The sequence below is a fragment of the Peromyscus californicus genome, unplaced genomic scaffold (genome assembly GCF_007827085.1).
Source record: "Peromyscus californicus insignis strain IS unplaced genomic scaffold, ASM782708v3 Scaffold_12__1_contigs__length_115047231, whole genome shotgun sequence".
Taxonomy (NCBI): Eukaryota; Metazoa; Chordata; class Mammalia; order Rodentia; family Cricetidae; genus Peromyscus; species Peromyscus californicus.
Window position 1 is genome coordinate 110,045,102 of NW_026294413.1, and position 22,764 is coordinate 110,067,865.

The 22,764-nt window shown below is 42.0% G+C and overlaps 1 protein-coding gene across 11 annotated transcripts in view; it reads left to right on the forward strand.

The window, feature by feature from the left end:
- Cadps (calcium dependent secretion activator) overlaps nt 1-22,764 on the forward strand; it is a 445,492-nt gene that overhangs the window by 348,181 nt on the left and 74,547 nt on the right. For 7 of the 11 annotated variants that reach the window (XM_052734114.1, XM_052734108.1, XM_052734110.1 and 4 more), the window contains 5 exons: nt 181-337; nt 1,287-1,428; nt 10,225-10,371; nt 13,693-13,848; nt 17,961-18,108. In XM_052734114.1, the coding sequence (XP_052590074.1) occupies nt 181-337; nt 1,287-1,428; nt 10,225-10,371; nt 13,693-13,848; nt 17,961-18,108 (750 nt within the window). The remainder of the gene's footprint in view (nt 1-180; nt 338-1,286; nt 1,429-10,224; nt 10,372-13,692; nt 13,849-17,960; nt 18,109-22,764) is intronic. The other 4 variants (XM_052734116.1, XM_052734117.1, XM_052734118.1 and 1 more) reach the window with 1 other exon arrangement.

The window sequence follows — 22,764 nt, forward strand, 5'->3', positions numbered from 1 at the left end:
CAGAGTAGTGCCTGGGACGCTGAGAGGCCCACTCATATCCAACTGCTGTTCTCTTTACAATAAATGACCACACCCCGCTGGATGCACAGTCAGTCTTGAGCAGTGAGGGTTGGAGCACACACCTTTCTCCCCACAGCGATACTCATCACCTCTCCGTTGTTTTTCTGCCACATTTCAAAGGCCTTCGCGTGGTGGTCAGACTTGATGGTGGAGCATGCGGAGACGTTCCTGTCACTCTTTGCAGTGGACATGGATGCAGCGTTAGAGGTGCAGCCCCCAGACTCGTGGGACAGCTTCCCACTGTTCCAGCTGTTGAATGACTTTCTCCGCACAGACTGTATGTATCATCCTGGACTATTGGCTTTTCCTGACTAGTATGTAGATAAACAGGTTGCTAAGATGTCTTTATTCCACAGACTGTGAGTTAGACAAAGCTCCTCCTTGTTTTATTGTTACACACACACACACACACACACACACACACACACACACACACTCCATACATACATTTATACCACATACACACCACACACATTACACACATATGCACCACCCACACACATATACACCCACCACACATACACATATGTAGACACACACATACCAAACATACACACCCCACACACATATATAACACACACCATATATATACACGCCACACACACACCATACCACACACACACACACACACACACACACACACACACACACACACACACACAGAGACTTAACTGTAGACAGAAGTTCTCTTGCCTGTCTTTATCAGCAGACCCCAAGAGCCATATGAGAAGAGGTATCCATTTCTTGTTTTTAATTTACTCTCTAGCAAATTAGTTAGCTTAACCTATTTCTGCATTTCAGTTTTTACCAGATGATACTTCCTAGATAAAAGATGCCTCTAGCCAACTAACCCCTGAAGCACTTCAGTGTCTGGCAGTAATGACAGCCATAAAGCAATCAGTCCTTCTTCCCGAGGCTGATGAGGGAGGGGAGATGACAGGGGATATGTTTTCTTCCTGGTATGAGTAGGTAGAGGAGGGGTAAGATAAAACATTTACAAATGCTGTGGGACGTTACTTCTCATAAGAGTACACAAATGTGGCTCTTATTCACATTTCCCTTCTACACAGACTCAAGCATGAGCCTCGATGCTGTTCCTGTTCATTTTTTTCTTCCACTTTCCTTAGAAGCAGGGTGTTAACATAGAAGACAATAAGCTCTGTGTATACACTGTACTTCAATAACATTGCTGTGGTTCTGACCATGATTTTGCTTATCTGTTCTAGATAATTTGTGCAATGGAAAATTTCACAAACACCTGCAGGACCTGTTTGCCCCACTTGTTGTTAGATATGTGGATCTGATGGAGTCCTCAATTGCACAATCCATTCACAGGGGCTTTGAGCGGGAGTCATGGGAACCAGTCAAGTAAGGAAACCTCTTTTAATACCATCGGAATTTGGGGACAAATGGCTGCAGAATCATACAGAAATGGATTATTGGTGTCACATGACTATCATTGTTAGTATGAACAGAGAGTAAGCTTTGTTTTATTTCTTAATATGGTACTCATGGCTTCCCTGACTGAATGGGACAGAGAGAAGAGGTTAGAAGTGTGCTTTATTAATTGGAACCTTAGTGTCACAAAAGACATAGAAGGACTGAGGGATGTGGTATTTATTCTTTCTATTTATCTTACTCAAATGCTATTTCCCACAGTGTTTTTCATAAGGTCCCCAGGAGAGGGGAAGCGCTGACCACAATATACAAGTGTTTATTGGTTACACATCCTGCAGGTCAAATCATGGGGGATCCTGTGTGTTGTCAGCTGCTGGGCAGTCTCCGTTATTGAGTATGTCTGGCAGACCCAGTACTTCCTCTGCTATTGGAGGAGCAAGCTGTGCCTGCGGACTGCCAGGGACCCATCCCAAATCTCCTGGAAAATGACACTCTATATGGAGGTTTTGTGATCTGGTTTGAAAAGCTCTGGCAAAGCCTAGCACTGCCTTTGCCCTGTCAGACTCCACTTGTTTGGGCTCTTTCCCCTACTTCTTTAAGAAACTATTGTATTATCTATAGCCCTTTACATCTTTGAGATATAGCAACCTGGAACAAAACAGGGGGTGTGCTAGCATTTTTAGGAAACTCAGACAAGAACTCAAGAGACTTTCCTCAGTACGGAATCATCTTGTGCAGCAGGTTTATACCTTAATCCCCCTCTAATATCAATCTCTAGGCCACCCTGACTGACACAGTTCCCTCTGTTCCCTTCCATAGTTAAAAGTCTCAGGAGGATTGGTTTTTATTTGCCCAAACTGAAAGCAGGCTGATATCCCATAGCTCCTGGTTTGAAAGGAAAGAAAGGTAATGGGTCTGTTGACTTTTAACTGGGGAGTCTAAAACTTGATCCTTAAGAGGATAAGACATTCACTAGGGGATATTTATTTATTTATTGGTCATAATAATCAAGACCATTGTGCTTTGGAAAAGAGCTGTGAAGAGGAAAAGGCTTAAATGAGTGATATTCATGTTTTGAAAATAGCAATGGTCTTGAAATAGCATTTCCTTGCTTGGTTTTAACTGTGGAAGGTACTATTGCCAACACACAGGGGAGGGAAATGATACCACCCTTGGTTCCTACAGAGCCTTAGATTTGGGGTCTCATTCTACTGGGAAGGCAAGGGTTTGACTTCTAGGAACTTGTTTTCTCATCGTTAAAAGTGATTCTTTAAAAAGTTCCTACCCAGGGTCTGAGACTTGTCAGGAATTTCTGTGAAAATGTCACTAAAGTCATTTTATAATCTGTTAACTTCTTCAGAAGCCAAACATATGACTGCTATTCGTTTGGAAGCATTCGGTGTTCTTAGTACGACCAGCAGTAAAGATAGAATCAAAATCACTTTCACAATTGGAGTCGTAGTCTGGGAAGGTTTTGGTGGGGATTTTTTTAACTGATGAAATTGAACTCGTGGATCCATAATTTAAAAGTCTGAAACTTTCAAAAGAGTAAGTGTCATGAGTCCTCACATCCACCTGAGAGCATAGACAGGTGTGGCGTGGATGTGGGTAGAGCTGAGGGGGCGGTAAGTAAATGTTTTTCTGTCCAAACTGTGCTGTTGTTAGTCTGTGGTTCGTTCGATCCATATCAGACAGTCATACAGTCCATGCCTTTCAGACTATGTGGAAGTAGTTGAAAAGGCCAAGTGAAACATAAGCTAGATGAACATTCCTTTTAACCACACACAAATTAGCTGATTGTTAGACAGTACGGATGTTCTGTGGAAGTTCTGAGGAGCAGCATGGTGGCATGGAGAATAAAAAGTAGATTAAGACGTGTTTTTATGAAGAGAGACACACCTCCCTATTCCTCCAACAATGCAAAGAGAACAAGTGAGAATTTCCCCGACCACTTGCAGAGGACCTTCCCTCTTCCGTAAGTGATGATGCCTGTCATCTTGAATTTTTATCAAAAACAACAACAAAAACTCTTCCAGAGCCAGGTGGTGGCGCCTGCCTTTAACCCCAGCTCTGAGGCAGAGGCAGGCGGATCTCTGTGAGTTCGAGCCCAGCCCGGTCTGCAAAGAGAGTTCCAGGACAGCAAGAGCTGTTACACAGAGAAATACTGTCTCAAAAAAACTAAAAAAAAAAAAAAATCCAAAACCAACTCAGAATCCTTTCCATCAGGATCATCCCCCATCTAGGAAGTGACTTGGGTAAATTTAGGTTGCCCAGTCCTCTAGTCTTCTCAATTTCTGCCACACACAAACACACACACGTGTACACACATACATGCAGGGATGCATGTGCATGCACACACACAATGAATAAAAGAGATAAAAAGAAAATATGCAAAAGTTAGTATACATCTTTCATGTTTCTTTTTATCAAACTATTTCCCTGTAAGGAAAAATAAAACTACAATTATTTGGACTTAATATAACAGAGATTATTTGGTAGAATAGGTAAACAGCTAAGTCCATCTCTATGAGAAGAGAGGGCCTGTATCTTATAACCTTGTTCCATTATTCTCTGTGCACTGATGGAGAATCCCACTGCACAGCTTCCAACTGTAGCCAAAGGCTCTCTCTCAAGACAGGCCCAAGTGTTCAATAGAACCCCAAGCCATAACCCTTTCCTGAGCATCCATTTGGGCGGATAGTTTGCAGGTCCTCTGGTAGCCCTGAATGTGGAGTTTAGTCCCTGCACATAGGTAGACAGCATCTCACCCAGCTATACAGTGGTGGTTCGTTGCACTAAATATGCCATAGAGGCCTTCTGGGGTGGAGAAAACAGAGAAATTCTCTTCAGTGTGTGCTTGGATTCTTCTGAGAGCACAGAATCCTTGGTTTCATGATCTCCTGTGGCATGTTAGGGAGACTCCGGAAAGTGAAAGCAGGTACTGCTTCTTGAAAGGGACGACAAATCTTGGTTTCCAGGCACTTACAGTACATGTTCCTCCTCTGGGCCTGAGATAACTAATATCCTTAACTAATATCCTTTCCCAAACTGATAAAGATGTAATGGTAACAGACAGTATCCAAGAGACACTTGAGTAGCTTGTGTGTAGCCAGCTATCAAAATATACAAGCATTACTGAATCCGGAACTCCTGACTCTAGGGCCAGTGAGATGGCTCTGAGGGCAAAGGCTTGCTCCTTGACCACCTAGCAAGTTGGATGGCCAGATCCCATGAAAAGTGGAGAAAGAGGACCAACTCCACAAAGTTATTCCCTGATCTCCAGGTGCATCGCCTGGCACATGTCAAAACACATTAACAATCATAATAAAAATTTTAAAAGAAGTCCTGAGCCAGGAACTATCCAGAATACCTTGAGCCATCAATGTCTCTGAATTAAGATCGTTCCTCAGTTGACTTTCCCAAGACTTGGTGTCCTCCTGTATGAAACAAGGCTTTTGATAACCCAAAAATGTCCCTTGCTAGGATTCTTAGTAATATTATTGTGCATGTCCACACACAACTACACATTCTCTTCTCTCCCTTCCCTGCATCTAGAACAGAGCAAGGGGGGCCTGGCTCACAGCTGGGCTCAGCACTATCAACACAATGCTGGGAACATCTACTGGCTGGGGATTGTAAGGACACAACAGAGAAGCAGAACTGTGGGATGGAGATGACGAAGAGGTGCAGTCTCCAGATTGGGAGTTTATAGCTAGTAGGGTCTAGCTAGATAGATGATAGATAGATAGATAGATAGATAGATAGATAGATAGATAGATAGATAGATAGATAGATGGATAGACAGATAGATACAAGAGTGGCTTTAAGTAACCAAAGTGTGTGTGTACAAACCACATAAAGAGTGTGAGAATGTAGCTTATAAGAGGATGAGTTTCCACTCAGAGGTCTGGAAGAAATGACTGGAAGAGTAGCATTTCAAAAGAAGCAGGGTTCATTAGGAGGACCATGAACATCAGTGGAAATGTGCAGGGGAGCAGAGTGGACCAAAGCGACACTAAGAATTTGGTGCAGGCCAGCATGGGCTACCAAGGATGGGACAAGCCTCGCAGGTGTTTGAGAGGTTCTCAAATCCCAGGAAGTTTGGAATTATTCTGTAGATGATATGTTCTCAATGGGGCTTGAGAGTCCCAAAGCTGTGGTAAATTGTCTTACTGTTCTCATATACAAAATGTAGGTCTGCATACAGTGCACAGATAGATAAATAGTACATTTGTGGCATTAAATTTCCAAAGAGAAGGAAGTTGGGGCTGAGTAATAATGAATAACAAGTTACAAAACATTACTTGGGACTCTAGGAAGTTATCAAAGGGTACCCATTGCCCTGAGTAGGGTTAGACCTAAGGACAAACACGGAGAGAAGCTTCAGTGTACAGAGCACCAAGAAAAGACAGATGTATTTCATATATTCATGCAACAAATGGCTTATAAAAGTAGAACATGTTCTGTATCTAAAAATCTACCCCCATCCATAAGCTTAAAGCAGAAATATTTGAGAGATGATGTAACCATATCCCTTCCGCATGGAAACAGTCTTGACTAGAAACAGTTCTAAGAAAAGGGCCCCACCTACATTCACTGCCATCAGTAGAAATGAGGTGTACACGCATCTCTAACATGGATGAACATGAGAGAGAACAAATGAGAATTTTGTAATCTCAGGCTCTAGAGATAGGAGCTAAGTGAAAGCAACCCTTTTCAGCAAGGTCCCTAAATGAGTGAGAGGCTATTTTTTATGTGTTATCAGTTACTAGGATTGCAATTCTTGCTTCTTGTCCTACCCAGAGACACACACTTAATGTTCTTACAGAGAAGCATGACTGGCTGGTTATCTGGTAGTCACTGGAGGGCCCTCTTTAAAAATAATAATTCATTACAGCTATCAATGATTCCCCGAGCCTGTTCTATGCAAAATTCTCCTTTAAATGTGTGATATTAAAATATTATGCTCAGAAGTTACCTCTGATTGTTACTCCTTTAGTATTCCAGATGAAATATTAGTAACATTAGGGATATGCTTTATTTTCTGATAAAAGCAAAAATGTCATATTTTATCATTTTAGAACTTAATCAATTAACAACATGTGCCACGAAGGAAATGTGTCTATTTAAGCCCAAGTTCACAGCCAAAATGCTGTATTTTACAAAAACAATATGTTTTGATTAATATGAGTATTTTTTTATTTTGTATGCAAAACGAAGCTCTCTTCCCATTTGTGTATCCACCATCCACTAATATGTTTAAATTAAGTTGCTTTTGTGGACATTTGTATGTTATTCATTTCTAGCTACTTATAATTTGCTCAGAACTGACATTTTAACTTTGCAGGCTACCATCTCTAAGATCTCCTAATTCCTTGATCATTATTCAGTGTGTGTATCATTTAATGATCACACTTGCTTATATAGGCTTACACATGTCTCAGTGGAAATCGTCAGCGGATTTGTTTCGTGGCAGTGTTTAAGGCTGAGAACCACTAGGGACTGAATTCAAAATAAATTCCCCAGTAAAACAGAGACACATGGAAGGGAAAGTTCCATTTTTTTTTCTTCTACCTAATAGTAATATCTAGTTCACTTTCTCCTGAGCAGCCCCGCAAAGGCACCCTGGCACCACAGGCAGGGATGGATCTGTGAAACACCTGAAATCTCCCTGAAAGAAGAGGACGCCAGGTTGGCAGTTTTTAACCCAGGGCTGGCTTGCCATTGAGAACGTTTGAATGACTTATTTCTGGAGGGTGACAGGCATCCAAGCTCTTCACCAGGTCCAGCTCCTTTGCCGCGGCTTTGCCCCAGAGTGAGCCCAGAGGCAGTCTGGCCTCCAGGAGTCCTGCTAGGCAAACAGCTCACCCAGAGCTGCTTTGGCGAAACTTCCTCCTTCCCCACAAGATCCAAAAAGAGAACCTCAAGTCCTCTGCCAAAGTACTGTCAATTCCACTTAAACAGGAAGGCTCCTTTCAGATGCGGAGCTAGGCTGGGCTCTATCATGCCAGTGACTTTGGCTGGATGGAACACCCTTCAAATGCCTCTGCAAGATGTTCAGTGCCAGTGTTTGGAGCAGTACGTGACACAGACCCTCCAAAGAAATGTAGTTGATTTTACTTGAATCTCTGAACATTCTCTCTCTCCCTTCCTCCCTCCTCCTCTTCATAAAACCAACCATCTCCCTTCCATTATATCAGTCAATTAAACTTCAAACCTCATTCAAAATCAAAAAGCTGATAAAAGGTAACACTACTATTTTATTTGTTGTGACTCACTTTAAACTATTTTTGTAGAAAAATACACAGCTCAATAAATTTTCACATACACCCATGGAATGCCCATTCATATCTAGAAGTCAAATCTCTGCTGAGGAGAGGGGTTGAAGGTGAACTGGAACCCACATAAGACACTGGGTACCACGGAGCACACACTTATAACCCCAGAACTGGTAAAATGAGGACAGGTGGGTCCATGGGGCTTGCAGACTAACTAGTCTGACCTAATTGATGAGCACCCAGCCAATAGGAGAGCTTGTTTCAGAGGAGGTAGATAACATTCTTGAGGATGACACCCAAGGTAGCCGCCTCCACACAAGTATGCAGTGTGTGTGTGTGTGTGTGTGTGTGTGTGTGTGTGTGTGTGTGTCTGTCTGTCTGTCTGTCTGTGTTCTTTCTTTTCTTTCTTTCTCATACACACAGATGCAATTGCATGTATGTACACCCATACACATACATGTATTTAAAAAAAAAAAAGCAACAGCAGCATCATAGCATGCTCAACCTTCCTAACAGCTGCTATCAGGCATTATTCCTGACTGTCTCGATTTCCAGGGGCAGCTACCATTATATCAAATGATATTTTAAATCTATTTTTTGGTCCGGGAGTTCTACATAAGACCTGAATCTGGGGTTCTTTTCTTCCCTGTGTGTCCATTTCTGTGTGGAAGCATATCTCCATTTTAATAAGTCGGAGTTTGAGAGAAAAAGTGTCCATTTTCTTTGAGAGTTCCACAAAATTCCCCAGAGATAATCCTTCCTCTGTGTATGATTTCTTCCTCTTTGCATCCATTCTGACACCCCTTGCACAAATTCCTGTCTTTAGAAGTAGCAGTTGGAAGGCATTCAATTTCTGTATATCACTATTTCACGTACATTCAAATCAGTGAGTCTTCCCTTCCCATTTGGTATCTGACTTAAAAAAATCTTCTATTGACCGTAAGCTGTAAATGAAAGTGGACAGAGTTAAAATGCTCTACTGTTTGTATTCTTTTTTTTTTTTTTTTTTTTTTTTTTTTTGGTTTTTCGAGACAGGGTTTCTCTGTGTAGCTTTGCGCTGTTTGTATTCTTAAGAAGTGTTTTGGCAGTTTTGTTTTACTTAAATGTCTTTATTCTTTGGAAATTTCATACATGTATACAATGTATAAAAATTTTTGGATTGACAGCTACTGCTTGCACACATTTAAGAGGTGCAGTATGATGTGTGTATTCATGTATGTTTTGTGTAGAGCAGTGAATGTACCTATTATCTTACATTGTGGTCATTCCTTTCTGGTGAGTGCATTCCTCTCCTCTGGGACATACAACGCGTTATCAGTTCTATTCATTCTGCCACAATGTAGACTGGACACCAGAACCTAGTCAATTCATTCTGCCACACTGTAGACTGGACACCAGAACCTAGTCAATTCATTCTGCCACACTGTAGACTGGACACCAGAACCTAGTCAATTCATTCTGCCACACTGTAGACTGGACACCAGAACCTAGTCAATTCATTCTGCCACACTGTAGACTGGACACCAGAACCTAGTCAATTCATTCTGCCACACTGTAGACTGGACACCAGAACCTAGTCAATTCATTCTGCCACACTGTAGACTGGACACCAGAACCTAGTCAATTCATTCTGCCACACTGTAGACTGGACACCAGAACCTAGTCAATTCATTCTGCCACACTGTAGACTGGACACCAGAACCTAGTCAATTCATTCTGCCACACTGTAGACTGGACACCAGAACCTAGTCAATTCATTCTGCCACACTGTAGACTGGACACCAGAACCTAGTCAATTCATTCTGCCACACTGTAGACTGGACACCAGAACCTAGTCAATTCATTCTGCCACACTGTAGACTGGACACCAGAACCTAGTCAATTCATTCTGCCACACTGTAGACTGGACACCAGAACCTAGTCAATTCATTCTGCCACACTGTAGACTGGACACCAGAACCTAGTCAATTCATTCTGCCACACTGTAGACTGGACACCAGAACCTAGTCAATTCATTCTGCCACACTGTAGACTGGACACCAGAACCTAGTCAATGACGTTGTGCCTTTTGCCTCTCTCTCCTCCCGCACCATTCTGTTAGCTCAATTGCCTCATGGCACCCCAGTTCCAGCCATGACCAGAATCCCACAAATATCAGGTTCTTATTATATGACAAGTTCTAGACTCTTTGACAGTAGGCTTGAAAAGAGAAGCGTTCTCTCGGAGACTTTTCAGTCATGTGATCACTGTACACAGGAGCTCCATCAGTGTCCGCACTTTTAAGTTGCCCATGAACCTTATCGTTTCTCTCTGGATACTGAGTCACATCCAAGCTTCTCATCTGTAACCTGCTTTCCAAAGTGTGTTGCTCAAGTCTTCACCATTGTCTTCTGTGACTGAGCCAGTTTATTTACAGCTGTTGTGTGCTTCTGCCACATCTGCATTGTCACTGTGATGGTATTTTTCTTTCTGTCTGTTTCTTCCACAGGAGTTTAACCAGTAACCTACCCAATGTGAACCTACCCAATGTGAACCTACCCAAAGTTCCAAATCTACCAGTTAACATCCCTCTAGGCATCCCACAAATGCCTACTTTTTCGGCACCGTCATGGATGGCTGCTATATATGATGCTGAGTGTGTATTCAGTTCACATTAGATCTCATTTAAATTTAAGTGATCTTGGCATGGATATGTATTGCTTATTTCTATACATCCTATACAACAGAGATGGAGATGGGTAATTAGACATGTTTTGCTGATCATGCAGAGACAATATTGTTTATTTCTGGCATTCATCGTGTTTATAAGACATTTGCTATATATATGCACTAAAGATTTGTCTAACGCCCACCGAACACTTGAGGACTGTTTTACTTCCTGGATTATTTTGCTAGAGGATTTCTATCCCCATTTTCAGTGCAGGGACCATTAATTTAGTAATTATTCATCCCCAAATATTCTATGAAAATTCTTGGATGAGCTGACCAGCCATCTCTAATCTGATCCAAGTCTATGAAAGAAACCTGCCTACCTAGGAACTAGGTTTTGAGTTCTGTTTCATAATAAAACATTTTCACAAAGCTGATTAAGCCATAAAGCATATTTCTGGTGCCAGGAAATAGCAGGATATCATAACGGTATGTTCAGAGCTCGATGAAAATTTATGAATGGACCTGCCAGACTAGGTAAATTGCATGTGTAGAAACTTCCCAAAGTCAAAGTATAGTGCAAAGTTTTGAGGTCTAGGCAGCAAGGAGGTTTCTGAAGTTGAGAATGCGAGATTCAGTACACACACGGTTCAGTTTTGGCAGTAGTGTTTCTGCATTCTCGGTACAGAGTCATTCTTTGCTTCCTTCACATGAGTATCAGGGATGTGGGAGGAAGTGTTTCTGCCTGGAACTGATGCCACTTCTTCAAAGTGAGCAGTTTGAAGGATATGGGGATTGAGTGGACATTTCTTCCCACTTAGGCAATCAATCCTCTCTCCATTTTCCTTAGCAAAAAGAAGATCCAGCACCCCTCAGTTCTACCTCAAGGAAATGAAATGAGAACCATGTGGGTGATTTAATAAGTAAAATAAGGTTTACCAGTTCTCCACCTTCCTTTGATCCTTTGCTTTGACCACAGCTAATTATAGGCCAGATAAGCTTTTCCTTGGAAGAATAAATTGGCACATTTTCAAAGGAAAGTGTTATTATCAAAGGAATAAAAAATGATCTGAAACTGGCTGTGATGTCTTTAAATCTTGGACTCCCATCCATCAAGGTGGCCCTCGGCACTTTCAGATTCACAGTTAACCCAGGGAGAGAACAGGACATTACAATGACTTCTCAACCTGGTGCCCCCAAAGCTACCTACTATTTTAAAAAGGACAGTCACTCACAAGCCCACTGTGAAATCATGAGGCCAATGTGTCTGATTCTCTACTAAAGACAAATTCAACCCTCCAAATTTTTCATAGTTGAGAAACATTTTTCCTAACAAAAATACATCATATTCATGCTAAGATGACAATATTACAAGTTCAATTAGATAGTGTCTGTTTATTAGATTAGATAGTGTATGTTTAAAATTAAAGCAAAGCAGCTGAGAGCTTCTCTTAGCTTGTCCCATGCATGTTCTGTGATACTGTTTTTGAAAAGATATGAATCAAGACATTGTAATGAAGCAGATAATAGTCTCCATTCCATTAATTAAGGCATGGGTGGGAACACATTTTGGTAACTGCTCAGCAATCAAAATAATCTTTGTGCTATTGCCTTAACATTAACAGTTTATCTTAAAAATAAAAAGAAAATATTCTTTTCCTCATGTCAAAACTTAATAATAAGCTCTTCAAAGAGAAAAATGCTACAAGAATTTTTTGAAACTCTGAAACCAGATGGGTGTCAAAATGTTGTTGTAATAAATACCAATTATTGCATTCATATGTACTTAATGATTTAAAACATAAACCATGCAGTTCCAAAACGGGGCTTAGACTAGACAAAGTTGGGTAGGGTAGGGGAAGGCTGAACTTCCATGGAGAGAAATGCATCCCCACGTTTAAATGAAGCTCACCGCAGCATCTGAAAAGAAGGCGTGGATCCTCAGTCACCCACCAGGAAATGCCTGATTCAATATCTTTTCATGATTCCAGTTCTTCCTTTGCCGCCTTTCATTTTAAGGACGTGTCTCCATGTTACCTGCTCCCTCGTGTCAGATACATCTGCGTACTGACCTCAGACTGGTCTGCTCTGAAAGCATTGCCCTGTTGGTGCAGGCCGCAGGCTCTGGCTCCCCCTCGGCATGTTGGGAGTTTGCCCCTCCCACCCCGCAGTAGCTGTGGACGCATCTATGCATAGCTGTATTCCTCTCTGAAGCATTAATTCAATGCAGCTGGCATCTGTCACAATAGAAACGCCCACTCTCATCTGTTTCTATAGACGATGTCAGAACAAGTGGTAATGCATGGTGTGTTGGACATTTTATAAATTACTGTGTTAGCATTAGTGGTATGCGAGGAAGGGGATAGGGGGCTGGCCACCCCTCAGAGTTCCAAATGGGGTGATCACAAAAGAGAAAGCCAGCCAGAGAAGGGCAAGAGAGGAAGAGGTGGAACGTTTCCCATGCACAGGCCTTCCATGGATGTTCCAGGTAAACGTCTCTTGGATGTCGTCATACAAAAAGGAATCATGTCCCATTTCCCTGGATCTGTAGAGGACTGGGCAATATGGCACAATGGGAAAAGAGCTCAGGTTTTGAGCCCTGAAGTATCGCAGAGATCCCCTGTCCACTCATCTTGTCTGTCCCAACTCCCCTCATCCTGGGCCTATGTAATGGGCTGGTCTATGAAAATTGGAATGTTAGCCACTGGACAGGACTTTGGGATTCAAGGGATCCAAGTGTCCCTGTCTCTATCTGAAGTCTCCTCAGCCTTTTCCAGCTCTTCAAGAGAGAAATCAGGTCCTCGCTCACCACTTTGTTAGCATTGTCCTTTTGAAACCAAAGTCTTGTGCCATTTCCAAGAGGCCTCCACTCTGGAGGAGAACTGGGGAAATGCATGAAGCCCTGGATCGTAATAACTGCATGTTGTCATGTAGTTATTATCCATGGAGACTTACTTCTCCCCCTGGTTCATAGCCTTCGTCTGAATCATCACATATGCTAATGTGGTTATTAAAAGAAGGCTGATTTTTACCATACGCTATCCTCCTACTTATAAGGAGACAACAACCTCTTCAGACATCTCGCTGGTCTGGAGCAATTGGCTGAGCAAAGCGAACTGAGTCCTGTATGGTAAAACTCAAATTCTGCCAGTGGAGACTGCCCCCCTCCACCGCCAACTTGCGTTGTTTCGTATGTGGAAGCCACTGTTTGCCTTAAGCCTTCCAGCCCCCAGCTGTCTCTGTGTTAGTTTCTCTCAAGCCCAAGACCACTGAATGACTCTAGATTTCTAATTTCTTATCCTGCCAGTAATGGATCAGGTACATCAGAAGATTTGTTCTGGAAACTCGATGCCCTCCAGACTTTCATCCGTGACCTACACTGGCCTGAGGAAGAGTTTGGAAAACACTTAGAACAGCGGCTGAAACTGATGGCAAGTGACATGATTGAGTCCTGCGTCAAACGGTAAGAACCAGTGACTGGAGAGATCCAGCCCTCCTTCCGTTGTCCACTGACTCTGCAAAGACCAGGGGGCCCCTGTCAATGGGCTGTGATATGGAACGTTTGTGGAATGTTCCAGAGGTGATTGCTTGTCCAAGTCAGCTCCAGTACAGACAGGCACACTGGTGCATGCTTGTAACCCAAGCACTAAAGAGGCGGAGGCAGGGGTTGCTGTAAGTTCAAGACCAGTCAGGGCTACATAGTGAGACCCTGTCTCAAAATATCAACAACAATGATCTTTAAAGGTCAGCAGGAATGGTTAGCTGCCCACCTTGAATTTCTGCTTACCAGTTCTTTATCCATACCAGACACACAACTATTTGGCCACCGATTTGCCCTGCTACTGGTTCCACGAGGGAAAGAAAAAACTCACATCCATCCTCGCTCACCTCTGGATCCCTAACACCTAACATTGTCTCTTACAAAATAGCAACATGATAAATATTTATAAATACATGGGCATGGAGAATGAACAATTAGGAAGAGGGAAAAATGTTTAGTTTTAGAACATTGTGTATGGAATCTAGGTCATTGAATTCCCAACAAAAACTAAGCCTCAATTATTCTGTCCATATGAATGGAGGGCCTAGTGTGTGCCGATGGTTAGTTTTCTCGCCCACATTCTAACCAGGAGTCAGCATGAAGGCATGAGACACGGACATGCCCTTTGGCTTCCCCCAGACTTCCCCTTTTGCCACTGTAGCTTACAGAGTTGGGGTAGAAAGTGGATCACTGTGCTTGCAGTTCTCAAGCTGATGATTCTAAGAAGGTGGTGAGAAGAGAATAAGGGTGGTCTTTATTTATCCAGCAAGATGCTCTGACCTGCTCTCATAGACCCAGTCCAGTGCTGAGTCCTTGAAATACAATGGAGAAGGAAAGAGCCTTTCCTCCCCTCATGGGGTATCTATATCCACATGTCAAACCAGTGTGATTCACTTCTATGTTTGGTATCATTACCATCTCCCTATCCCCAAACACACATCCAAGCTTCTTTTCTAGTTTATAAGTGTCCTATTAGTTTTCCTTATTCAAAAAAGAAAAGAAAGGGAAAGAAAAATAAAATGAAGGAAGTAAAGAGGAAAGGCAAGAAAGAAGGAAGAGGGAAGGAAGGAAGGAAGGAAGGAAGGAAGGAAGGAAGGAAGGAAGGAAGGAAGGAAGGGAGCCACAAGCAATCGTGGCTTCCCAGGCCTCCAGATGTTCTATTCTTTAGTTGATGAATGAGTTGTAAGTGATGGCAGCTGGGCCTGCCTAGGAGCATTCTGAATCCAGCCTTGCTACCCTGGAAGAAAAAAGGAGAAGTAATGCATCGAAACTGACACCTCAAAAGGCAGAAGAACAGCACTGTTGCAGGTAGGTAACTAGAACTCATAGTGAACTAAGGAAAGAGCCATGAGCTGTGGAGACACTGGGCAGGTGTTTGTATTTCTGGAAATTTTAAGTCTGAGAAATCCAGACAGTGGATTTTGTTCTTTTCTGCCCAGTTGTAGAACCAAAGACAGGCTTTGTTTTCAACTAAATGGTCAAAAAGTTTCCAGTTTTGAATTCTGTAATCTCATCATAGTCTATAATAATTTTAGGAAAAGCAGTGGTTGTCCAATGACCAAAATCTCTTTACAGGGTAACTCTTTAAGGCCATCCGTCTGCCTTTTCCTCTGTCTCCAGAGGAGCTGGAGTGAAGGAGAATTAGGACCTGCCCTCTCTTGATCTGTGTCCCCACCGATGTAGATATGTACTTACGTCCTTCACGTAATCCAGTCTACTGGATAGGGGGTAAAATGAGAGACACTTAGAAGACATAAAGAGAATATATGAGCATGGTAAATATGGTTTACCCCTCACCACATTATAATCATTATTATGTTCAGTCATAGAAAGAAGATTAGTCACTCAGAGGCAGGGAATGGACCTGAATCCCTGGACACTCCTTATCCTCCCAGAACACAGTAGCTAAGAAGCCTCTTATTGTCAGGACTTGAATCACTCACTGTACATGTATGGGCAGACCTGACCTCTAGAATTTCCTGATGTTCCTTTCAGTCAAGGCACTAAAACTAAGCACAAACACGGGTGGAAATATCCCAACTCCAGCTACAGAGGGTAGGGCATAGAGAGGCCCTTAGACATTTTAAGGCATATAATATATATTAGAAGAGCCTAGAGGTATTTGATTACTTCTTCAGGACAAAATAAATAAATAACCTTTATCCTAGAATCATATACCAAGCACAGTGGGTCATGGCTTTAGGTACGCAGTGCTTACAATATGGTACTCCTCAGGACTAAGTGTCTGAGACAGTTTGCACACTTCCCTGACAGTGACAGCGTCTCTGGTGTATATCAGGTCTGTAATAGGTGCAAAGCAAGGCAATCTTGCTCTGCCCTCAAGGAGTCAATTGGGTCTCCATTCCTGGGTTTGGGGACCCCTAGAGCCCTCTAAGTCATATTCATTTTCTGCCTCTGCCTTCCTCTTTTCACAGGCCTGCACTCCACAGGCTAGGAACAGTTCTCCTGTGAAAAGAAATGTGAAAAGGGAAGACACTTGCTTCATTGGAAAGGAACAAGTTAGCATTTCCATTTCTCAGATTGGGCCGGAACTAGCGCATAAGCCTCAGAAGATCAGCCCAGGGCCCAGTCCAACTCAGTACCCAGCAAGCCTCCTTTTCACAGAGCTAGAAAATGATGTATTTTCAGCAGAGCTTAAAATGATCATCATGATTAGAAAGCTACTTCAGTGCACTGAGTCTTTAGAAGCCAAGATACATTTATCTTTAACATGATCATATAATCTATAGGGGTGTTTGGGGGTGTTTTTTTCCTTAGGAACTGGGCTTCCAACCTTAGAAATTATACTTGGCTTCCCTGCATGCACCCAGGGTGTGTTAGCAAGCTGGCATCCTTTCCCGAGCTAACTAGCTGTGTGGTCCTCCTATGCACCAATAGAAAAGTGCTACCAATTCCTCTTAAGGCAATGCCATCCTGGTGGCTGCATGAGCTCTGGAAGGTGACAATGGACAATGTAGAGCAGCAATAGACACATTAGATGAAAGGGGCTTTAATGAAGCCACTTTACTGACCAGGTGCTTTCTCAAAGGATATGTGAGGATGTGACCCACTTCTCTGAAACCTTTTTAAACAGAGCTAGTCCCCCACTTTGCAATGGCGGTGCCAAGGACTAGATCTCACACCTGTGCTGCAAACTACCTATATTGGGCTAGCTTTTCCTGTGAGAGCTGGTGTCGTAAGTTGACCCATGTCAACATTATGTTACAAAAAAAAAGTTACAATAGATGTATGCAATTCCTGAGTTGTATATATGAAGTTTCTATAATATAGTTGCATGCCAAGGACATTATTACATTTTAATTATAAAAAAAGAATATCTACTTATCGAAAAAAGTAACACTGGTAATGAAAACAAAGCAAAGCAAGAAGCCATTCTGTGAGTCCCCAAAGACAATGACTTTTAATCTCATCCCTCTTCCAAAATGGAGCCAATTTCAATGGTTTGATATATTTTCTTCTAATGATTCTTTAGCAAGCACAATCTACTTTTTAGTTTTCAAACAATATTAAAATAGTTGAATTTCAAAAAGAGATTTTCAGTTTCTTTCAAAACCAAAAGAAAAAACAATAAGGGTCATTTAAGATTTTCCTCCATGTTGAGGTTTTGGGGCTGAGAAACTGCCTTCTTGTGTTTTGTTTTTCACTGAAGTGATTTGAGGTAGGCACTTGCCAATATGAGAGAAGCTGCATATGTTATAATGCTATAATCGAGGTTTTTAATTCATTTATTCTCCTGCAATTAGGGTTCTCCATACCATGTAATCTATAGATAGAAATATCCCGAGCTACAGGTGTTCTGTGCACTGCTGAGAAAGGATGGGCGTGCAGGGCCATCCACATAAGTAAGCACTCCTTAGCTGGGGAAGTCATTTGAAAAAGAACTTGTGTGAAGTCATTGTGGATTGAAACTGACTACAGCCTTCAATTTTCTTTTTCACTAACCTCTCAGAATATGTCTACTCTGTCTCACCATCTGAATGCTGAATTGGTCTTTCCCTACTTTGTTTTAATAGAACCAGGATTGCATTTGAAGTTAAGCTGCAAAAAACCAGTCGATCAACAGATTTTCGAGTCCCACAGTCAATATGCACCATGTTTAATGTTATGGTTGATGCCAAAGCTCAATCAACAAAACTTTGCAGCATGGAAATGGGCCAAGAGGTAAAAAAAAAAAAAAAAAAAAAAAAAAAAAAAAAAAAAAAAAAAAAAAAAAAAGACTTTCCCCTCTCCTCTCCATTGATCATGTAGAAGAAAATTTCACAAATGCCTTCCTTCTACAAAGTCTGCTAGTTTCAGAAATGCACTCAGCATCTGCAGATGAAGCTGTGGATAAATGTTCAGCATCCATCAAATCAGTTTCCAAGGCATGTGCTGATGAGCATATTGGTCACTTGGAAGGATTCTTGGAAGGATTCAGTGGTTCATTTAAGCTGGGGGATGTTTGGTGACCTTATTCATTAGGCCATTATCTGCAGCAGATGTGGGAGTGTCCGAACACTCATCACTTCCTGTGTGTAGTGTCTTAGCCCTAGAATATCTGGACAGCAGGAGGGCTCTGCCTCGCATCAAGCCACTCCCAAGCTATTCCAATAGGTTCTGCGGGTGCAAATCAACTTGCAGGCTTTCGATATTCCCTAGAATGAAGTGACCGTGAATCTTCCCGGACCAGAAGTTTATTCCTTTGTAGAGATTCTGATTCTAAAGTCAGATTTAAAATGTGAAGGGGAAGGAAGCAGCAACTTGGACTTGATTAAAGACGATCATGATCATTTTTCTCCGATGGCCTCAAGCCAGCTCGATATTCATATACCAATTTAGAATTAATTCAGTAACATTTCTGGCAACTCTATGCTGTTGCCAATTGGCATAAATTGCTCCTAAATCAGATCTTTCAATACCAGCCTTACATGCTCAGAATTTTTACTAAATTATATTTGCTCCTTATCCGTTATTTATTTTCTCCTTCGGCACCTTCCATTTTATATGTGGGTTGGTGGTATTCTCTTCTGGCAAGATGTCCTCCAGTCTTGTTTCCCCGACAAGTGAGCTGCCTTAGCCACCCTTGCTAGCTTGTGCTCTAGCTGATTGCTTTCAAGCCTCCCTGTGGAGTTAAGTTCTAGGCATGGAGTCAATACAGGGCCCTGAGTTCTCATCCCCAAGCCACACTGCCACATGAGTCAGAACAGTGGTTCCACCAAGCCATTGTGTGTCACCTTTCCAGAATGCTCAGCATATAGCATTTCAACTTGGCTGGGGTATGGTAACAGAATGACAACTTCTGGTGGACAGTTCTTGAGGAATGACATCCAAGATGTCCTCTGGCATCTCCCATACAAGCACATACCCATACATGCACCAGCATACAGGTACAAATATGAGCATATATGTACCACACACATGCATAAATGTACCTGCACACACATTTTTATGCACATGTGTACCAGTGCAAAAAAAAAGCACACAGGGATTTAAGCTTCTGTCACAGACTCTGATGATTCTGGCACTGGTGGATGTCCTAGAGGCCGCATTTTGGGAAGCAGTGATCCAAGGCTCTCAGTTATCTGAAAATGAGCCAGGGAGAAGGGTTGGAACAATTGGAGGGGAGACCTGGGTTGCCAGTTGCTTGGATAAGTGTCTTGAATTGAGGTGCAAAGTGGACTTGGGTAATGCTGGCAGCCTCTGTGAGCCTCAGTTTCCCCATCTGTAAAATGATATCACTGCTCTACGTTTAGGCAGCCTAATTTAGCTGCAGAATCAGTTCTTCATTCTTTATCCAGAAGCCTAGCACATAAAACATAAAAATAGAGTTGATCAGGATGGGGGGAGGCCCGGAGCCCCAGCTGGTGATTTCCTTTCCACCTCAGCACCTCTTCACACCACCACTTGCCTACGCTTCCCTGGAGGATTCTAAAACCTATGGGTTTCACAGAGCCCACTTTGCAAATCTCACTGAGGGTTCTCAAAATCATCAAGTCTCTCCAAGTTACTAAAGATTCTTGAGCTTACACTTTCTGGATCGGTGTCAGTTTGGAACCTCTCCCCTTAAAGCTTCCTCTGCGTGTGCTCCGGCCGCTGGTGCTGCATTTTAAATCCTCAAGGTGCAAATCGCATGCATATAGGAGTCACTCTTCAAAAGTACACACTTCTACAGTTGGACTGTGTTCACAAAGCCTGGCAGTTATCACAGTCAGTTATATGACATGTTCATGGTCCTAAAAAGAAACCAACCATGCATCAATAGCCAATGTTCTGTCTGTATTCCCAGTTCTAGGTTATCATCAACCTGTATCCTGCAGGTATACCTGTTTCTGTTCTTGGGTTTTGTATAAATAGAACCAAGCAATAGGTGGGCTGTATATGTCTGGCTTCCTTTACTTAGTGTAATGCTTTCAAGATCCATGCATGTTGTAGCATGAACGGTCTTTCTATTTGTGGTTGAAAAACATTCCAGGAGATACATATACCTTTACCCAATTTTCTAGCTAGGTTATTTGGATTCTTTATGTATTCTGCTCATATATGTACATGATTTGCCTCTCTTCCATTCTGTTTGCTTTTTAAATATCTTCTCTATGATAGCATGGTACCCTTCAGAGTAAGAACAAAAAGAAAGCAAGGGATTTTTTTTTCTTTTAAGATTAGAGACCAATTTGTAAATTTCTTCTCAGAGCTTTTGAGATAGACATCATGTCTGAGATTCACAAGGATGACCCCCTTTCTCATAGACAAGAGCTGATACCATAGGACTGACCTCTCTGTGTCCTTAGGCGGTCCTAGGTCCCTTCTTCCAGATTGGCTTGCCAATAGCCTTGTGAAGATGCCGTACTCCTTGGTCAGATGGCTAAGCCAGCCATGTCACTGTGATCTCAATGCTAGAGACCTGGGGATAATTGTGAGACTGGGGAGAGGTTGTCCAAACTCCATTGGGAAGCTGGTGAAAGCCATAGATCCATTTCCTAGGAAATAAATACTTACAAATGGTATTCTCATAATTTCTGGGGGCCCGTAGAGTTTCTTAATCTAAACCATAAGTCCTTGTTGAACTATGATCCTTATGAACAAATGATGTGATGTAAGTTCACACCTACTCCAATGGACTCCAGCTCTTATGTTCACCATGAATCATTTCTGGGCGAAACCAGAATGATCTTGGCTTAACTTTGGAGTCTGGTTTTCTAAAAGACAAAAAATTCCAATGATTAAATAACTGGATCCTATGATGATTCATCTTATTTATCAAGCTGTGTGCTCTTAAGCAAGTCACTTCTGCCTGTTTGTTGAGTGACATATAAGAAACAGTATGTAATACACAGACTTTTGACAGTGGAGACGCAGTCCCCGAACTTCTGGGTAAGATCAAAGAGTTGTAACACTTTGAGGCTAAACAGTGGAGTCTTATTTATTCTGGGCATAGAATTTAATGAAATAGAAAAGACGGTATTTTTTCCTATACAGCTCAACACTTTTTAAATGAAAATAATTACTGAAGTTTGTACATATATTTCCCAGAAATAATATATACACACCCAAACTAAATACCTGTATTAAGGACTCATCTAACACTGCATTCTAATCATTTGTTCTCCTAAGTACATTTGTTCCCAAATCATGTTAGAAAGACCTATCAGAATTTTTTTTTAAGTACAATGAGCTAGCAGCACCTAAGTGACCAGCTTGTGGTCACTCCTTATGTAGCATAAAATGGTCAGGATAAAACTAGACGTAATTGAATTGCTTCTCAGTAGCCTGGCATGGTGGCTGTGGCCTGGAGCAGAACTTTAGTGGGAAGTCACATGAAATGGTCCATAGTTCACAGAATGATAAGATTCATCCCTAAAGTAAAACTGGCTTTAAAGGGGCTTGAGTAAGGATGACTAGAAAGACTCTAGAATTGAGATAAGAATATGAGTAAGGATGACTAGAAAAACTCTAGAATTGAGATAAGAATACTTGGAGACGACTGGACTTCCATTTTCATGTAGTGTGTACTTCGGAATATCAACCATTATGTCTGTTTTACAGATCTAGTTTCTAATTCTGACCACACCTGGACCCCACCTCCCTCAGCCTGTTTCGGACTAAGCACTAGTGAGGGGATGCAGTCTACAGTTTGACAGTCACTTCCTGAATCTCATCTAAAGGCAGCTGTTGAGACATTTGTTCACCATACTTTTCCATCTTAAATATTTATTTTTTCATTAAAATTTGTGAAGTACCAATAGAGAGGAAATTGTGTGTTAAATAGTTTCTCACTTGGCCTGGTGTGTTTTCATCTCATTTCCAAGGTCAGATGGTCTTAACAGAAAGATAACATACACACAATCTGTTCCATGACAAGGCAAAACGTGCAGCGCAGGAAGTCAAGTGGGATGCTTTTCACGTAGTAATCCTGGATTTACAGTGACTTAGCCCATCAGATGCAAAAGTGAACTTCCCTCTCTTCACCACCAAAGGGAGATGCTTCTCTTAGTTACTACCACCATCATTCAGAGCATGGGTCAAGTGAACCCAAGAAGGCCACAGAGAGAACTGGAAGATGCAAAACCTGCCAGGCTGCAGGTGGAGTGGGATAACGAGGCAGTTTACAAAGGGCTTCATGACAAGAGCTGGCAGGGACGGACGGATGGGAACGAGAAGTTCCTATGTGCATGCACCCACTCCGTGAGGCTTCCCATTTGCACAGAACAATAAATCACCCCAGAAAGAGCAAAGAGTAATGTTGGCGGGGCAGACTCATTATTGTTCTAGAAAAGCAAGTTAGTCAAATAAGTTACCTATGGCAGGAAAATCTGGCAAGAAAGAGGTGTGTGGGTTTTG